At 33.4% G+C, this 18,465-nt stretch overlaps 2 protein-coding genes across 2 annotated transcripts; one reads left to right on the forward strand and one right to left on the reverse strand.

Moving 5' to 3' along the window:
* On the forward strand, window positions 1-6,825 carry LOC130824452 (eukaryotic initiation factor 4A-3-like). Its single transcript, XM_057689464.1, has 8 exons — window positions 1-444; window positions 1,556-1,796; window positions 1,928-2,008; window positions 3,236-3,343; window positions 3,436-3,555; window positions 3,864-4,031; window positions 5,217-5,303; window positions 6,445-6,825. The coding sequence occupies exons 1-8, from the start codon at window positions 140-142 to the stop codon at window positions 6,556-6,558; spliced, it is 1,224 nt and encodes a 407-aa protein (XP_057545447.1). The 5' UTR covers window positions 1-139; the 3' UTR covers window positions 6,559-6,825.
* A 916-nt stretch (window positions 6,826-7,741) lies between these two features.
* On the reverse strand, window positions 7,742-15,276 carry LOC130824453 (probable inactive purple acid phosphatase 28). Its single transcript, XM_057689465.1, has 4 exons — window positions 14,886-15,276; window positions 13,141-13,568; window positions 11,656-12,129; window positions 7,742-8,454 (listed from the first exon to the last, which is right to left on the reverse strand). The coding sequence occupies exons 1-3, from the start codon at window positions 15,220-15,222 to the stop codon at window positions 11,674-11,676; spliced, it is 1,221 nt and encodes a 406-aa protein (XP_057545448.1). The 5' UTR covers window positions 15,223-15,276; the 3' UTR covers window positions 7,742-8,454; window positions 11,656-11,673.
* Between the last annotated feature and the right edge of the window lie 3,189 nt (window positions 15,277-18,465).

An 18,465-nucleotide genomic window follows, 5' to 3' on the forward strand; every position in this document is an offset into this window, starting at 1 on the left:
CGGACCATCAAAGTTAGCCGAGTATCATCGTTGCCTTGAACAACCTCGTAAACTTTCTACTCTCTCTACGCTGGAAAGGCCCCCGATAATTCAAAGATAAAGCTGTAACATTAAACTTGGACCTTGAAAGTCGGAAACAATGGCGTCGGGGTCGGTGATTCCGGCCAACAGAGGAAGAAGAAACATGAACGACGACGACAAGCTACAGTTCGAAGCAACAGAAGGTATTGAACCTATTAACAGCTTCGATAGAATGGGGATTAAAGACGACCTTTTGCGTGGGATCTATGCTTACGGTTTCGAGAAACCTTCTGCTATTCAACAACGTGCTGTTATGCCGATCATTCAAGGTCGCGATGTTATTGCTCAAGCTCAGTCTGGTACTGGAAAAAGTTCTATGATTTCTCTCGCTGTTTGTCAGATGGTTGATACTTCTACTCGAGAGTATGTGTTTTTTTTTAATCTTCTATTGCTTTCTATTGGTCCGTTTTTCTGTGAATTAGGTGTTTTGATTGTTGTTTTTGTGGCTGTTAGATTAATTTTCTTGTGTAAGAAATTAGGGTTTTCGCTAGTAATGAAGGTTAGGGTTATGCATATGTTAGACTTAATTTTAGTGCCAAAATTGATGTATCATACTCTGGAAGATGAAGCTTTTCGGTCCTGAAAAGAGAGGGTGGGGGGGGGGGGGGGGGGGGGTTTGGGGGGAAGGGAGAGAAGGTATGCTTGAGAAAATATTGGAGTTTTGAAAAGAGGGTAGTAGTTAATTTGTTTTTAAGTCTTTCTGTTTTCTTTTTTGCATTGTGTTCGCCTATCTGATGTTATTATAGAATTTTATATTGTTTAATTTTCACATCCTATGATTGCTGAGTAAAGGTTTTTTTCTCTATTATGGAATAGACATGTCTTGAATTGAAATTTTGATTATGAAAAGAAGAGAGCAGCATGCTTTCTTTTGTTCGATTGATCAGAGGGCTTTTTCTAGACTGGAGGTTTCCAAGGAAGATTCCACTTCTCAGATGAAAAAGGCCGTTGTCAAGGGATAATTTTTATTTTTTGATAAGGGATGATTGCCAACAAAAGGTTTTTGCTAAGTTAGAATTGTCTAAGTATTAGCTTGTTTTGCTAAAGCTTTACTCCTATGTCCCATCGAAATTGCAACATTATGTTAGAGCTTTTGAGAGAAAATATTGAAATATCAATGGGAGGAGGGAGTATCAATTTTGAGAATAAGAGGGCAACTTTGGTGTGTATGAATATCCACCTCCATGATGATCTATCTGCATTGGATTAACACTCTTCCACCAAATGGAAAAACTTGAGCGTGAAGAAAGAGAGAGATGCAGGGAAACAAATGAAAGGACTAAGAAAGGGGATGACCTGTGAGTGGCTAAAAACTATCTGCTATGGTTCATAGTTGATATCCCTTGCATCTTCATTTAAATGTTTTGGTCAATAACAAAATTTTCCAGCCATGCTTATAACTATTCTCAATAATATGCTTTTCTAATGATAGCATTTGTATGACATTTAACATTGGCTATGTTTTGTTCTGTAGAGTTCAAGCATTAATCTTGTCACCTACACGAGAGTTGGCTTCTCAAACAGAAAAGGTTATTATGGCCATTGGTTTACACATGAATATACAAGCTCATGCATGCATTGGAGGGAAAAGTGTGGGTGAGGATATCAGGAAACTGGAGTATGGAGTTCATGTTGTTTCAGGAACTCCTGGTAGAGTTTGTGACATGATCAAGAGAAGAACATTGAGAACACGAAATATCAAACTGTTAATTCTTGTGAGTCACTCATGTTTTATTTCTTTGAGGTTTTCTTTTTGACTTCCTTCTGTCTCGACATTTTCACACTGTTCTTGATTTATATAGTTTGTTTTGCATTCTAATAACCTAGTAAAATTATTTTTCGACAGGATGAGTCTGACGAGATGTTGAGCAGGGGATTTAAGGACCAAATTTATGATGTCTATCGTTACCTTCCACCAGAGCTTCAGGTAAACACCTATACCCCCCCCTCCGCCCAAAGAAAAGAAAAAAAGAGAATTTACAAAATGCTGTTTTACTTTATTTTCCTTCTTTTAGCCTTTGTTTTATTGGGTTGGATGTTATGCTGCATGCAGACTCCTGTGCTTCTCTCTTTTGAGAAGAGTCTATTTCTATTGTTTTTATATTATATTATTATGTCTATCATGTGAATGTCAGTGTTCCCATGTTATCTTTTCATGAACCTGCTTGCCAGCAACTCTTCGTAAATCCTTTTGTTGAGTTATTTTGATTAAATGTTATGTTCCAACTTTTAATTGATTGATATGATTATGAGTTTATGCTAAATATTTTGTTACTAAATCTCATAGATGCTTAGCTATTGTGAATTCGTGTAGCATGCCCCAGAAAATTAGATTAGAAAGCTTAAAAATAAAGATTTCTTGGTTTCTAGCATTGTGAGACTATAGTATGACTTGGTGGTGATATAAATGTTTTTATTGTTGCATAATACAACTGCACTTTGTGATGATATGTCCATGTTAGACCAGGGATCAAAGTTGATTGCCTTATTTTTATATTTGGTTATAAATTATAATGTCTATGTTGGTGTAATTGTATTTGCAACATGGAAATAAACCGTAGATGACGATGCGTTTGTGGAAATGGTCGTGGAACACGGCTATAATGGAGTAATAACGCGAATCTCGACGGATGCGGTGTGAATTTTTGTAAAACAATCACATAAGGAGAGTTTTAAACTTATTGCATTTTTGTTGTTGAACGACTAGTATTATGCATTAATATGCTCATAGTTATTATAATTGCACTATATGAGGTGCTTTTAGTGTTTAATTAATTAACGTATTAGTTAATTATTTTGTTTGCAACTTAATTTCGAGTTAATGAGTTATGATTTTGTTGTTATTCTGAACAACTAAAATTATGAGTTGCTATAACTTGAGTGATCTTAATGATTAAAGTTAATAGGTATCAATGAAATTTTAACGGGGAGACAAATAACATTCTAACGGTAAAATAACAAGCGTTACACCTTACATAAAGGTCAATGCGGCGTTTTGACCGTGAAAATTCATGCTAATGTCCCGGCAACTAATAAACTAGTTACATACCAGGTGCTATGTAACATAACGGGGGAGTTTTATTCAATGATATGCACTATGTTTGATTAATGCATATGACACAGTCTAAAGTGATTTTTTTTGCTTTTTTTATAGGTTGTTCTGATCTCTGCCACCCTTCCCAATGAAATTTTGGAGATTACCAATAAGTTTATGACAGATCCTGTCAAAATCCTCGTGAAGCGTGATGAGTTGACTTTAGAGGTAAGTCATATTCATTTTCATATCCAGCAAATAGAAGTACAGGACATGTTTCTAGTTTCTATACTTATTTTTATATTCCCCAATATTGGCAGGGCATCAAGCAATTCTTCGTTGCAGTTGAGCAGGAAGATTGGAAGTTTGATACTCTTTGTGATCTTTATGATACCCTCACTATCACTCAAGCTGTTATCTTCTGCAACACTAAACGCAAGGTATTATGTTAATTTTGTTCTGTGTATGTGCGAGTGAACTTGTTTTGGGGGGTTTTCATATCAGGCCTTGAAGTCTCAACATGTCGATTTTGATTCCCTCTGCAGCCTGTGCCTGCACTATGTGTTCTTGTTTGGTACTTGTGAGTTTTATTTGTTTATTATATGTTGATTAAGAATTGTTGGAGACAGTTTCATATTGTACTTCAATTGAGATTTTTTTTGGCACATTTCTTGTTCAAAAACTATCTTTGATGTGCCTTATCCTATGCCTTGAGGTTTTTACATGGATTTTTCTCCACACGTGATAGGTGGATTGGCTCACTGAGAAGATGCGCAACAATAACTTCACTGTCTCATCTATGCATGGTGATATGCCTCAGAAAGAAAGAGATGCTATTATGAAGGAGTTTCGTGATGGTGACACTCGTGTTCTTATTACAACAGATGTTTGGGCTCGTGGGATCGATGTCCAACAGGTACTTTGTCTGATCTCATTCCTTTTTTTTTTCACCTGGCGGTTTAGAATGAACTTTGACAAATTTTTTTTAAAAAGGTTCATTTCCTTGGTCAAAGTGAACCTATAATTATTTTTGTATCCTGTTTATCGGATTATCCTATGGCCAGTACCATCTGTTTTTACATTGATTCTCCAGATGTTCATAGAATTATTCCCCCTTATTATGTCTTTTCTTCGATGTACCAAAGGACTGACCATTGCAGCTTTAGTATACTATGTCCTGTTGAATCTCTTGACTTTGCCTTTTCCTTTACTGAGTGCCAATCAGATTATATTACTTTGTTTAGGCGTAGTTGGGAGCCTAACTGGGAGCCACGTAATGACATTGGAATAATGCAATGTTTTTATACTATGGCGAAAATCTGTTAGTGAGTACTCATATTCAATACTGTCAAGTATCTACGGAGATAGACAGTTTCTTCCTTGATTTAGTCGGAGGCCTTTTCTGAAACTGCCTTCTCTGTTAAAACTTGTTTTCTTGATTGGTGAAGAGACAAACCGTAAATTGTCTACAGTATTAAAATCCAGTGAGGTTATTACATTCCCTCCTGATATCCAAAGTCTTAAGATTGCCCTATAGACTGTTTGGTTTTCTGATGTTCACTCCTTAGTCCTATGTTTAGCTCCTTTTTTATTTAAGAATTTGGAATTTTAATTTGGACATTTTACAGTTTCCTAATGGCAGCTATCTGGGAAAATACAAAAACTTTGTTACTCGAACATTTCATTTTTCCTTAAGTACCCGTGTCGGATCCGAACATTCAGACATGGATACAACACTTGGAGACTTTGATTTGGTCCAATTCCCATTATTAAGCTGAGTCGGATACTCAATACGAAGTACGAACCCGTGTCAAGTATGAGTTCCCGAGTCAACAGAGATTTTGGGAGTTCATCAATTGTTTTTTTCAACTGTATCGTACATAGTAGTATCTCATTGGATTTATCTAGCTGTGCCCATTTTCCATGAATGATGGACATACCGTAACAAAAAACCTTTGTTGATCATGGCACCAAGATGATTTGAGTTATTGTGACAGTTCTGGGTGTGGCTGGATGATTTAACTAGTTTTTGTTTTGTTTGAAAATGCTTATGTCTCTCTCTCTCTCTCTTTCAGACTGACTTTCCTTTTGATTTCTCCAGGTTTCCTTGGTGATTAACTATGATTTGCCCAATAATCGTGAACTTTATATCCATCGCATAGGTCGATCTGGTCGTTTTGGACGTAAGGTATGCAGGATCTTCATGGCATTAACTTTTTGAATGGGTTTATTAATTGTTAGTTTTTATGCCATTAGGGCTTTCATTCTTCAAGCATCAAATCTTCTATGTGATTGCTATAGGAACCATTTTTGCTTTTGTTTCAGTAATCCTCCTGATGTGATATGCATGTGTGCAAGCAATCTAGTTTTTGGATCATACCTTCTTAGTAGTGTTTAGCTCCCCCTTCCCTTCTTTTTTATTTTGTATCTTTGAAGTCTTAATAACCTTAATTCACATGCGCTTATCTATGTGCTTATACATTGGAATGTGATTGGTGTTAGATAGACTCTAAACAGGCTACTGCATCACTTTATCTTTGTTTGTATGTTGTAGGCTCCTTGACCACAATTTTTATCATGGTAGTTCTTCTGAACTGAAATCGAGGGGATGCTTGATTTGGGCCGGGGAGAACATTTTTTTGAAAAATTGTTTTCTCCATTTATGTTTAATTTAACAAGGATTTTAAAATTATTTTAAAAGTATTTTTCATCCTTGTGCAAACCTTTTTCCTCAAAAATTGGAACGAAACCAATTTTCCTCCACTTTCATCTCAACACCTCATTTTCTTCCTCTTAGCTCAATAATTCTCCATCAAACCGAACAAAAGAAAACTAATTATCATTTGCGTTTTCCTTTAGAAAATAGTATTAATGGAAAAACTGTTTTTAAGGGAAATATTTCTAAGAATTACTTCTCTCGAGTATCATTCTCACGATCCTTGGAACTAGTAACTCCAGCAGAGGCTGGGAAAATACCCTTTTTGCAATTCTCGTTCCTTAGGCTACCAAAAACAGGAATCCTCTACATATCATGTTGGATTTTTGGGAAGGATGTTTAGGGCCAGGGGTATTAAGATAGTCAAAGTGGGAAATTCTGAGAAGAGGTTTGTTTGCAAGTGTTGAAAACAAAATTGCCTTGGTGTGCTCCTATATTAGTAATGCTGTCTGTATAAAGTTAGGCTATAATCCCACATCCCCCCTTCCACTAACTCCTGCTTTTTTTCTTTCAATCCAATTCTATTAACAAAAGTTGTACAAGTTCTCAACACAGTTGCATTTATGTAAAATTGTCGTTATTGCAAATGTAATGTTGTATTTATGTGTTGCAGGGTGTTGCTATAAACTTTGTCAAGAAGGATGACATTAGGATTTTAAGAGATATCGAGCAATATTACAGCACCCAAATTGATGAAATGCCGATGAACGTCGCTGATTTGATATGAGGTCTACTTGTGCTTTAATGTGGCGTATCGCGTGTAGCCTGTGGCTTGAATTCTTTTGTTTCTTTTATTTGGCTTTGCATTTGCCAGAGAATGGGATGGATGTGTGCATGATGCAAGTGTGGCAATGAGTTGCAACTGTGGATTGATGGATTTTCATTCTTCTTCCTTTTCTTCTAATTGTAAAGATTTTGCTTATTTTAACTTATTATGTAGTGATTTGTTCAAAATATATGCTTTTGTTTATATGCAGATTGTTTTTTTCCCTAAGTTAATATGCATTAGGAATCACTCAACCTGATTGATTAAGGCTACTTGTGCGTGGACTAAACATTTAAAAGTTTAAACCTTTTGTTTAGTCCTAAAAGAGACGTCTTTCAGGTCCAGTTCATTAAAGTTTAATGTCTATTCTGACTTTATATTTTTCTTTATGGGCGATTTAATTAGGGATAATCCCTCAAAGAGACAGTCGTCTCTCACAGGAATTTGTGTTTGATCAATTGAATTTGAAGGCACGACTTTCAAGCTCTACCTGTTTCTAAAAAACGAACTCTGCACTTATTTTTTTGACACTTGCTCTTGTAAAGCAAAACAAAATGAGTATAATTCAACATTGTTGGCCCTTATGGATTCAAGCAAAATGGTACCAAACTGAATGAGTATAATTCAAACCATAGTTGGATTGTAAAGTGAGACAGAGACAATCGAAATGTTGTGATTATAATGTGGCTCTAGAAAGGTATGGTACCAACATAATACATATAGATATAAATAATACTCGTGCAATGCACAACTTCACTAATTAGCTATGATTTATTTATAGAAATTAAGATTATAATGTGGTTATTAAAATGTCATTGAATGTTGTAATTTTCTAAAACCTTATTAAATGTTAAGTCAAATAACAAGTTAATGCGAATAATAAAGTAGTCAATTTCATAATTAATTGTAGAATTATAAAATAATTATCAAATAAATTTAAAAAATAATAAAAATAACACCACTGTTTATTTTGGAGAGAAAAATTTTCACGATAAAGTAACATATACATAATTTTTGAATATATGATATCAACTCTATTTGCTTTATTGTTATTTGTTATTTTTGGATATAAGAATTAAGAATATATGTTCTCATATGTTTGAAACAAGCTAGGAAACCTTTCAAGGGAAGGATTCATCGACTTGGAATGATAACTTGACCCCTATGTGAGATAGCTAACTACTTAAAAGTAACATTTTCAATGTTACCAAATAGATACATTGGTTGGAGCCTAGAGGTGGTCACGGTGATAGGCAAGTCGAATTTAATAGTTCGTGAAGATTAAATTAGACACGTATCCACCTGAAAAGGCATGTATATGAGAATAATATCAACCATAGACGGCTCATATGAAGATTTTACGAGAACATGAAAATGAAGGAAGAGTTTCGGCACCCATCTACCCATCGTCATTCCTTTACTTATACCATTGCACATTATGCTCACATCAACATTTTATTGATTGAAACACATAATACGTACAATAAATGGTTAACAAATGGATGGATAAGCTCAAACAACAAAGGCGATTTGAAGCTAAAAATGTATTCTCATTAATCATCAATGCCGAGAGAAAGAATACATAGAACTCCAAGCACCACCACTGAACTAGTAGTATAGTTTATATAAATGTAAGAACACACTGGAGGTACAATTTTCCTGCAATTCTACCGTTGTCCCCCAGCTTCCGGTCACCAAGTATGATTTCACAATTGATTAACAGTCGAACAAATCGTTAAATGACTCCTAAACAGCAGTACATACGGTCTCATTCCCGCATAAGTTTACGTGTGAAGAAAGTGTGAACAGTTTCCTCCGATACAACGTAACTCCTGCATTGGTACCACAGATCTGTACCTGTTGGTGCAGATTCAAGCAAATAGAAATCACTAAGCAACATTAACTTGGTATGTATTAAAAGTTGGACATCCACCTAATGCTTCCTTATATGTCCTCCATCTTTTTACCAGCAAATTTTTTACTTATTTTTTGGCATGACAAAGTTTTTAACAATGTTTTGCTAAAAATTATAAGCAGACGTATTGAAGATATTAATGGAGAAGAATTCAACAAAAACCCACATGAAATAATATTTTGCTAAAAACTATAAAAATTAAATATTTTTCCAAAAGTTTCTGTCAAAGTTTGTGCACAAAGAAGCCAAAGGTTGCGAGTAAAACATAAAGAAACCAAATCCGTAAAATATGCATATCCAGAGGGTTCAAAGGCTCGACATATGAAATCATATTAAGCGCACTTTGTCTATCCCAGAAACTTGTGAACATATATTATCACTATCACAATATATGGACATCTTGGAAGAAGATCAAGCATAGAGCAAAAATATCGTTTTTGTCACGGTAACAGTCACAAAACAATATCCATGGATGATTTTGCGGTCGATGCGGCTTATGTTTCGGTTGCGTATACTAAAAAAACATTACAATATGGTCGCAATACGGTGATGTGGTTTTTTCTTTGCACAATGGTTGATTTTTTGTGGAGTTCCAAAGAATGGAAGGATGAATCACAATTTCGCTTGTTGTCAAAATTATCAGCAACAAACAAATGACAAGTAGCAGGACAAACACCACATCTTTCCTTACTGCACTGCAAACCAGAAATCTCATACCACAATCCACAATCCTCAGTTGAAACGATAGGTTTCACAAATCGAAGGGAAAATCGGTCTATCTTCCGTGATGGCTATCTAAAAAAATGTAAGATGATGTACAGGAAAATAGGTTTATCTCCATTACATAAATAATTACTGATTAAAGTAAAGATATCTATGATTTACACTCAAACCCTTCAAACTTGACCTGAAAGATCACATTAAACACTAACCTGTCTACAAACAAATCACCTTCACCCTTTTTCCAAACATAAACAAGCCTCCAACTAACATCTACAAGCTATTTCATGCACTTAACATCACCAAAGTGTCCTAGCAAACGCAACTCCAACCAATATAACATGTTACCTCCAATAATTTAAAAAATGGGTCAAGAGTATAAAGCAAAAACATCTAAACAGCCTACAACTCAGTTGATAGGTTAGACAATAATTTAAGCAACACAATGCCCCCATATGCAATAAGAAGAGAGATAGTCATTTGATAACTTTAAACTAAAGTATATGCAGCTCAAATAGACTACTTTTCCACAACATGGTAGAATGAGTAGGTCAAGACAACGGTAATAGTAAAAAGAAAGAATGCTATCTTGAAGCATGAGAAAAATACAGGAATGAGGAAAATTTAGCTAAATATAAGAAAATTAAAATCAAACAAAAGTAGAAAGAGGTCTAAACTAGATTCTATAGAAAGGAAAAAAAATCTATAGAATGGCGAAGATGAAACAAGTTTGAAGTAGGAGAATGAGACAAAAATCAAGTGGATGGAAGAAATGTGTGGATGAAACGAAACGACAAAATGAGTTTGTGGATGAGTTTAGAAGCGAAAATGTGGAATCAATGACCAAAGATAGAAATGTAGAAAAATTAAAGAGACACCCCGAAGTAGAAAGTTTAGCAATACAATTATACAAATCAATCTCCAACAGTAAAACTCCTTTACAAATTGCTGCCTAAGACAACATATTCCTCAAAACTTATATCACTGACTAGACGGTGAGATACTCAAGCTCAAAACAAAAATATACCCTCTCAGTTTCTCCCTCTCAAAAATATTCCAAAGTAGAAAGTTATCAGTCGTTGCCTAAGGCAACGACTATAGAAGAACATAAATCACTTTACGGCAGAGAACTTGTGAAGGGGAAAAAATAAATGTGAGCAACCTAGATATATTCCGACTTTAACCCGACCTAAACAAACCCAACTTTTATCCAACTCCAACTTTGACATGCACTAATACTTTTTTTACCCAACTCCAGCTTGACATTGTAGTGACACATCTGCTTTTGTGAACACAAGAACCAACTTTAATTCAATCCAATCGACATTATTCACCTGAACTCAAAAAAATAATCAATGCACACCTCTACAAACATATTTAGGGTATTATCACTTCCTAATATGGAGAATAAACTGCCATTTTCAGATCTTACATGGCTGTGGCGCAAGCAGTCATGATGCCAACACTTAATTAAGTTGAGCAATTAGTATACTCCCTCTGTCTTTTGAATTCGCTATACAATATATATTATAAGTCTCACTTCGATTTGCATAATATAGCAAACTCAAAGGGAAACTGGTGTATTAATCATATCATATTTTGCATGTAACTCTTACATTGTATTTTATAGAAGAAAATATCTATTAATAATGAAGCTCAGCGGCTCAGCTTAAAACTTTATCAGAAATTGTGACAGCCTGATCTCAACAACATTTCATTACCCTAATTTCATTAACTGTCACCCACCTACGAGGGAAGGCGGATGTACGTAAGTGATAACATGCACTTGGTAGCAATTATCATCAGCAACGCTTTACATAAACAGAAAGTGCACATGATTTAATGAGTCATCTTAATGTAGCTCATAAAAATCCAAAACCAAATATTATGAATCTTTGGGCCCATCGAAATAAGGGATGTGGATAGCTGATCTCATCTCAAAGTAACAACAAAAACTTACAGTGCTCACTTTCAATCTAGAACCTAGATTCCTACTTTCTAGAAAGTTAAAATAATCTGTCATTGGTAATCTTGTTTATACCCCAACAAAAAAGCAGTAGAAGTTGACTCAATCCCATCGATTTTGAATATTACAGTAAGTTCAACTTTAGGGGAGTCCTAGCTACTTGTAATACAAGCATTTCCTCTTGATATAATCTTTTCCAAAAGAAACACACCCCCATTTGGTGCATAAAAATGATCATACAAGCATAACAAAATTCAATTACGCTACTTGAGTACCAAGGAATAGGCCAATAAAATGGCGTGTGATAGGATAGACTATATGGAGAGAAAAACATTTTACAATAATCAAGAGTAAAACCTAGTTCTGAAATCTAAACAATGGACAAAACTCGAAGCCAGGAAGTTCAAAATATAATGGACGAGAGAAAACAAAAAACAAGCAAAGAAGAGTTCAATACCAGGACTTTGACTCGCCTTCAAGAGTGTTGATCCCAAAGCACTTGATCATCAATCTTGCTCAACAACTCATCATCCAGACGTTTCCATGTACTAATTCTCTTCAAATCCATCCAAGTATTCCCCCTCTTTGCAAGCTCAACAAGCACAACCCGTGCTCTCCGATGCCAACCCATCTTACCATACCCATGATATCCGAAACCACCACCATAACAGAACCATATACCATCCAGATTCCCGCAGAAATCATTTTTGTGATCATGACCAATGAAGACACCTTTTATGTTCTTCATTGAAACCAGTGTTTGTAACACTCCAGCGTCTACAGATGAACAGGCTACAGCTTCTTGTAAATGGCCAATAATTTTCTGAAAGTACAGCTGTCTGATTTCTGGAATTGGAATGTGAAAGAAACCAAGTGCGGGTGGTGTCTCTCTTGACAAAGGGCCACAGTAGTTGCAATGTCCATGCTCATCCTGTTAGTATTTCCTGCAATAGATTAGTCAATAAAATATATACTTTCAAAAACCTTTTAAATTAAAATGACACCATAAAATCATAGATATATTTACAATGCTTTGTAGCAGGATGGATATTGATGTTGCTTACAGGAAAAAATTTATAGAATAATAATGATAAGCTTGCAGCCCTTATATAAAAGTTCCACACCTTCCAAGAATGATATAACATGTCAACTCGTCAGATGTCAAGTGATCGTGATTTATAAAGAATGATACGGTAAACAGTGGATCAATTTAACTCTCCAAAATGCATTCAAAATAAGTAGAGTTTTATTTATTCAACTATACAAATCATGTAAAATTGGGAATGGAGTTGTTAGTTATACAGAAATTTCAACGGAGAATCAAAAAATATTTTCCCCCATAGAGTGTGTTGTTAAGGAATAAATGTATCATTCCAAAATGTTTCTAGCAGCTTCATGTTGGCAGTTGGGCTAAAAATGCTAGGAATGTGTCATAAAATTGCTAATAATATAACTGTTTTTACTGACTGGTCATAATTGCCTCAATTCAGTAGTAATGCAATTGGTAACATGAGAATAGCGCAGATATTGGGTATCTATTGAACAAGGGATCAATTGAAGTGCACAACACTACTTTGAATAGACGTTAGAACCTAGAACTACCAAAACCATTGTAAGTAAGCACTTTAGCCATGTTACTTATCAAATCAACACTATCTTACAATTCCATAATATAATAAAAAGATCTATAATGTAATAACTATATTTCTCTATAAATAAAATATTATCTGGTGGAAATGTCTCTATAAAATAATAAATATATGAATGTAAAACTGCAGATTAATTGTATCGCAACAATCATAAAATACTAACCTAGGCTAAGTGCCAATATAGTATTTATCTGCTATCTGGTTAAAATACTAAACCTATGCTAAGCGCCAATATATCAACAATCAAATAATGAAATGGTTTAAATACCTAGTCTCATACAGGAAATTCTCACCTGTTTTGCTTGAGAAAAACCTTGTAGCCAATCAAGTTGAGATTTTCTAATCCATCCATAAGTTTTTCTACCTTCCACTGTCACCCTGTCTCCACTATCAAGAAAAAGCAGGTTCAAGATACTATGGTTGGCCAATTGAGAACCATAAGGACCATGTACAGAGAGATTGTAATTTCCAAATCCATCAATTCCGTTCAGCAAAATGCTTTCACGATGATCAGATAGATTGTTAACTAATGGATTTAGTTGCGATACTGAATAGTCCATGAGTGAGATTAGAGACATTAGTTCCTCTCGATTCAGAGTCGACTCTTGATCATGGTTCCCTAAAACAGCTGCCCATGGGATCCCAGATTCCATTGCAGGATGGAAGGCTTTAAACAGAGATTCAGCTGCATCAGGTGTGCTTGATCCAAATATATTGTCTCCTATTTAATCGAACCAGGAATATTTTAAATGGGTTGTTAATTTTCGATGTGTATGCGTGTAGATATGTAAATAATTGGAGAACATAGACACAAATACATATGACAGCAGCAACACGAACACTTGACAAGGTTGGATAAATCCAAGAACTTCATCCCTCTTTTAGAATGCTCAAAGCAATAAACAAAAGGTAATCTTCCATAAGCATCATAAAATGCTTAGCCTAAAAGAAAGGGAGCTACAAGATATTACCTCATTTGACTTTTATACTACTCACAAATCTTGCTTTGACCTTCGTTAGCAAACTATCTTTATCAATGAAATATAGTCATATAAGATCTTATTTAGTTCGCTTTAATAAATAGTTTCATTATTTACTTGTTATAAGTTTTACTTATGTAAACCTAGAGATATTAAATGTTTAAAACTGCATTGACATGTGTGTTTTGAGATCAATTAAAAAGTGAGGACAGTTCTAAAACTAATTTGACACATACAATGAACAAAACAGAATCCTGACATGCTTAGCGACTTCAATAATTGAATTTGTAAACCAACCTTTAGTATCCATTTCGGCTTACAGAACCCTACCCATCCCCACCCGAACATCCAAACACCACAAAATACACCAAAATTAAACACCACTTGAAATCCAAAAAATTTTGCCATGCACTTTTGTTCTTAGTTATACGAAGAATTTAGACTTATGGGTTGTGATATTAGAAACTTGAAATCAATGGAGAAGGATAAAAACAAGTGGACAAACACTGAAACATATGTATTGGTTGGTGTAGCCGACCCCAATTTCTGGAATTAAAATTCTTGCAATTTTGTTTGCAAAAGCATCAAAAGAAATTGGTAACTCCATATTACTTTTGTCCTCAAGTTTAATACAAGTTGCTATCTAATCTTATCGATCTATCATACTACATAGTAGTACACTCTAACATACCCATATTCAGTTACAGCCAATAAATCCAATATATCCCAAGCTCCAAAAGTTGATTCTCATTTCTCAGTCACAATGAATAGCCAAGTTCAGAAGCATACTCTCATATTCAGTATACAAAAGCAAAATCAAAATCAACCTTTTCTACACTAATCACAAGAAAGTAGAAACAATCTAAACACAGCATTTGCCAACAAAACTTAACACGCCACTTATAAATATATAAATCATGTATAAACAAAGAAAATTCTCACTCATTAATAACTACTTAACTAGGTTTGCAACATATATTCATTGATCTCATTCTGCACATATAAAATAGAATTGAGCAAAGTAGGACAAAACGACTCCAATAAATGGAAATATTTACCAGTAAAAGCGAGAAAATCTGGTTTCTCAACTTGAATCAACCTCTGAAGAAACCTTGTGGTATTTAAATCCGAACAAAACTTGAATTCTTCAGGAGAAACATCTTGACATCTGGTTAATACTCCTTGACCATAATGCATATCAGCCACCTGAAGGATTTTGAAAGTTCCAGCAAAGTTAAAACGAAGAGGGAGTTCTGCTGTTTTCTTGATCTTAACACGATCATAGTGAACTGTAAGATGATAAAGAAATTGGTTATGGAGGAAAGAGAGAGAAGTTAGAAGTATGATTAAGACGATGATGGTAGGAGACCATTTGAAACAGGTTGCAGTCGCCATTTTTAAGTACCTTGGAGCTGTTAATGGCGGAAATTTATATGTGAGGTAAGCGTAAATGCGTAATAAACAAATCTTCATTATTTATGAAATCGTACGGACTGTCGTTCATATTTTGCTCCAAACGAAACCACCATCGGGCAACACGTGCATGCTTCTTATATTGAACGGTTGAGATTTAGTTTTGAAATTATTTTTGTAACTTCAATGTTAAAAAATTAACTTTATCTTTTTTTTTTCCATTTGTTTGATTATAAAATATGCTAGGAGGAAAGTTACGTGAGAATTGAACTCAAAATTAGGTAGAGATTAATATAAAAATATTGTCAGGAATTTAAATAAAAATAAAAAATACGTCTATATGTTGATTATCCACAAATAACTAATCTATTTTTACAATGTAATTAAATTATAAAATAAAAATTAACACATATTGTTTCAAATTGATGATGTAATTAATTTACCAATAGTTTTCAATTTAATCAAATCAAATCAAAATATAACCTACAAAGTTGCCTATCAAGTAACAAATTGAAAGAAATTGAAACAAATTCAATAAAAAAAAATTTATAATGAAATAAGCTTATATTTTGAATTATTTTAATGTTTAAACTTTTGTAACACATTTACTTGTGATATATAAGACAAAAGATGATTCTCAAGCATATTTTCTATTGGTAAAAAAAGGAAAAACATTATAGTTCTTGGATAAAAGAGAAGAATCAGCGATATGTTAATGAGTAATGACAATTAATGTTGTAAAACTGAATCAAATAGCATGATGATGAACTAACAATGAATTCTCGTGGGTGTGGTGCAAATTGTAACACCCTCAAAATAGGTCGAACTTTTGAAAACACCTTTAATGAAAACATGAACCAAAACCTACTCATGGGAGTGTTACCGCCACATCTATTTCTAATAAAATAGATGTAAGGCTTAACGACTAAGAAATAACTTAATAACTTTAAATCCAAAAGAGGGTTTACAACATAAGAGAACACTGAAACGCAATCTATGTCCATATAAAATTTAAACAACTTAAGGTAAAATTTAAACTGAAATACGACTCTAACAAAAGCTATGTTTCTAGGTGATCCTCACTCCACGATTCCCACGCAATCAATAACCTGCAACATAAGAATGCAAGAAAAATAAGGGAAAAGCTCCCAAAATCAGGAAATTGAGTAATTCCAACTCTATCCCGTAAAACGATTAAGTTTGAAAATGATTTAAGAAAATAAAATATAATCAAATTGAAAACAATTTTAGAAAATAATTAATAGCTGAGTTTAAAAGAAAAACAATTTGAGAAAACAATATATATAATATCACATAAAACAATTTATTAATTTGATATTTAATAATGACAAACACATAATCAAATTTTTTTTAATTTGAGGGAACCAGAACGCTAGTAGGCCGAGGCTTTACCCCTATACCTACTTCATCAAGAGGTCGTCACCCCAAATAATTCAAGGCCAGCAGAGTAGTCTCAGGAAACGCTAGTGTGCACACCCCTTCTACTTAGATCACAACAAATAGAAGGAAGACCAAACATCGTATCAAGTATCAGAAATAATAATACCTGTCGGCAGCTATACTAACCAAACAGGACAACCTGTTCATCACCCTTATACTTGGATCACAACAAATATAAGAGCTTCGTTTCCCTCATGTTACACTTTACGTGATTTAATATATTTTAATAATTAGTCGTGAGCACACAAACATTCATTATACAATTTATTTTATGATCATAAATTTTTCCCAATAAATATATATCTCAGGAATATCCAACTGAAATCTTCATTTTCCAAATCCCATTCTAACATCAATTAGTGGCAATAGGAATTAATATTATAAATATTTCTCTTCCAAATAAATTGTATCAAATTTCGTTATCAAAATAATAATATAAATTTTATCGAAATAATAATTATAAATTCAACTTTGACAAAAATAATAGTAAATATAATTTGAGAATATATAAAACATAACATCATATAAAATAATGTCATATAAAATCATGCATCCTATTAAACACATTAATTATCACTTAACACACAATACTAACGGGATAGTCCTAATTAGATGGACATTGAGAATTACCTTGTCACGCGATCTTAGACAACGTACGCTCCTAATAATCTCGGTCTAAGAATTCGTTGTCTTTAATATCGAAATCTTGCGTTTTCTTGACTTGAATTTTTAAAGCAAATGGGAGATGGAGGTAGAGTTTGTAGGAGAAAAAGGAAGTGTGAGTAATAATGTGAATGAAATTAAGCGTAATTGGTTTAATTTATAATAGGTAAGAGAGGTTGGTTATAAAGTTTAGAGGGAGAAGTGGGAAGTTATTGTTAATGGGGAGTTATGTTTTTTTTTTATTTATTTTTTTTAAAAATTTTTTTTTTATTTTCTGAAATTTATTTATTATTATTATTATTATTATTATTATTATTTTAGAAAAACGGTTATTACACAAATAGCCCAAGGGCCAAGGCTAACCAAGACTCCTTTTTCAATTCACTAATTGTTGTGATCTCTAATGCACCGACCTATTATATCAAAAAAGGAAAATATAATATAATTGTACGTTTATTTTATAGGGTTTTAGGGTAATTTAAGTAGGCATTTAAGATATATCAAGTAGAGGTTTATAATATAAAAAATAGTTGTTTTTAGCATGTTGAAGTTGTCAAGTAAATGTTTCTAAGTATGTTAAGTAGATGTTATATGTTGTATGTCTTTAGGTTATTTGCTGTAAGGATTTAGGTTATTTGCTGTAGGTGTTTAGTTTATGAATTGTAGGTGTTCTTGTTATGTGTTGTAAGTATTTATGTTATATGCTATAGTTATTTATGTTATGTATTGTAGGTGTTTATATTATGTGTTGTAAGCTTTTATGTTATGTGCTGTATGTATAAACATTAAACATGTCTATTTCAGTATGCAAAAATACTTGCTATAATTGCTTTAAAATGCCTACATCAATAATTCAAAAAATACTTACCTTAATAAGAAATAAATTTGCTTTAAAACGCAAAAATACTTACTATAACTATTTCAAACGTTCAGTAAAAAATTGTTCAATTACCTAATTTAGTATGTAAAAATACATAATAAAACTAATTCTAAATATCTACTAAAATTATAATAAGTGTTTTGTGAAATGCATGGCGTACTCTAAAAGAAATTTGTTATACATTTTTCTATTTTTTTAAATTTTAGATGAAATCGACTACA

Source organism: Amaranthus tricolor, chromosome 9, assembly GCF_026212465.1.
Source record: "Amaranthus tricolor cultivar Red isolate AtriRed21 chromosome 9, ASM2621246v1, whole genome shotgun sequence".
NCBI classification, from domain to species: Eukaryota; Viridiplantae; Streptophyta; class Magnoliopsida; order Caryophyllales; family Amaranthaceae; genus Amaranthus; species Amaranthus tricolor.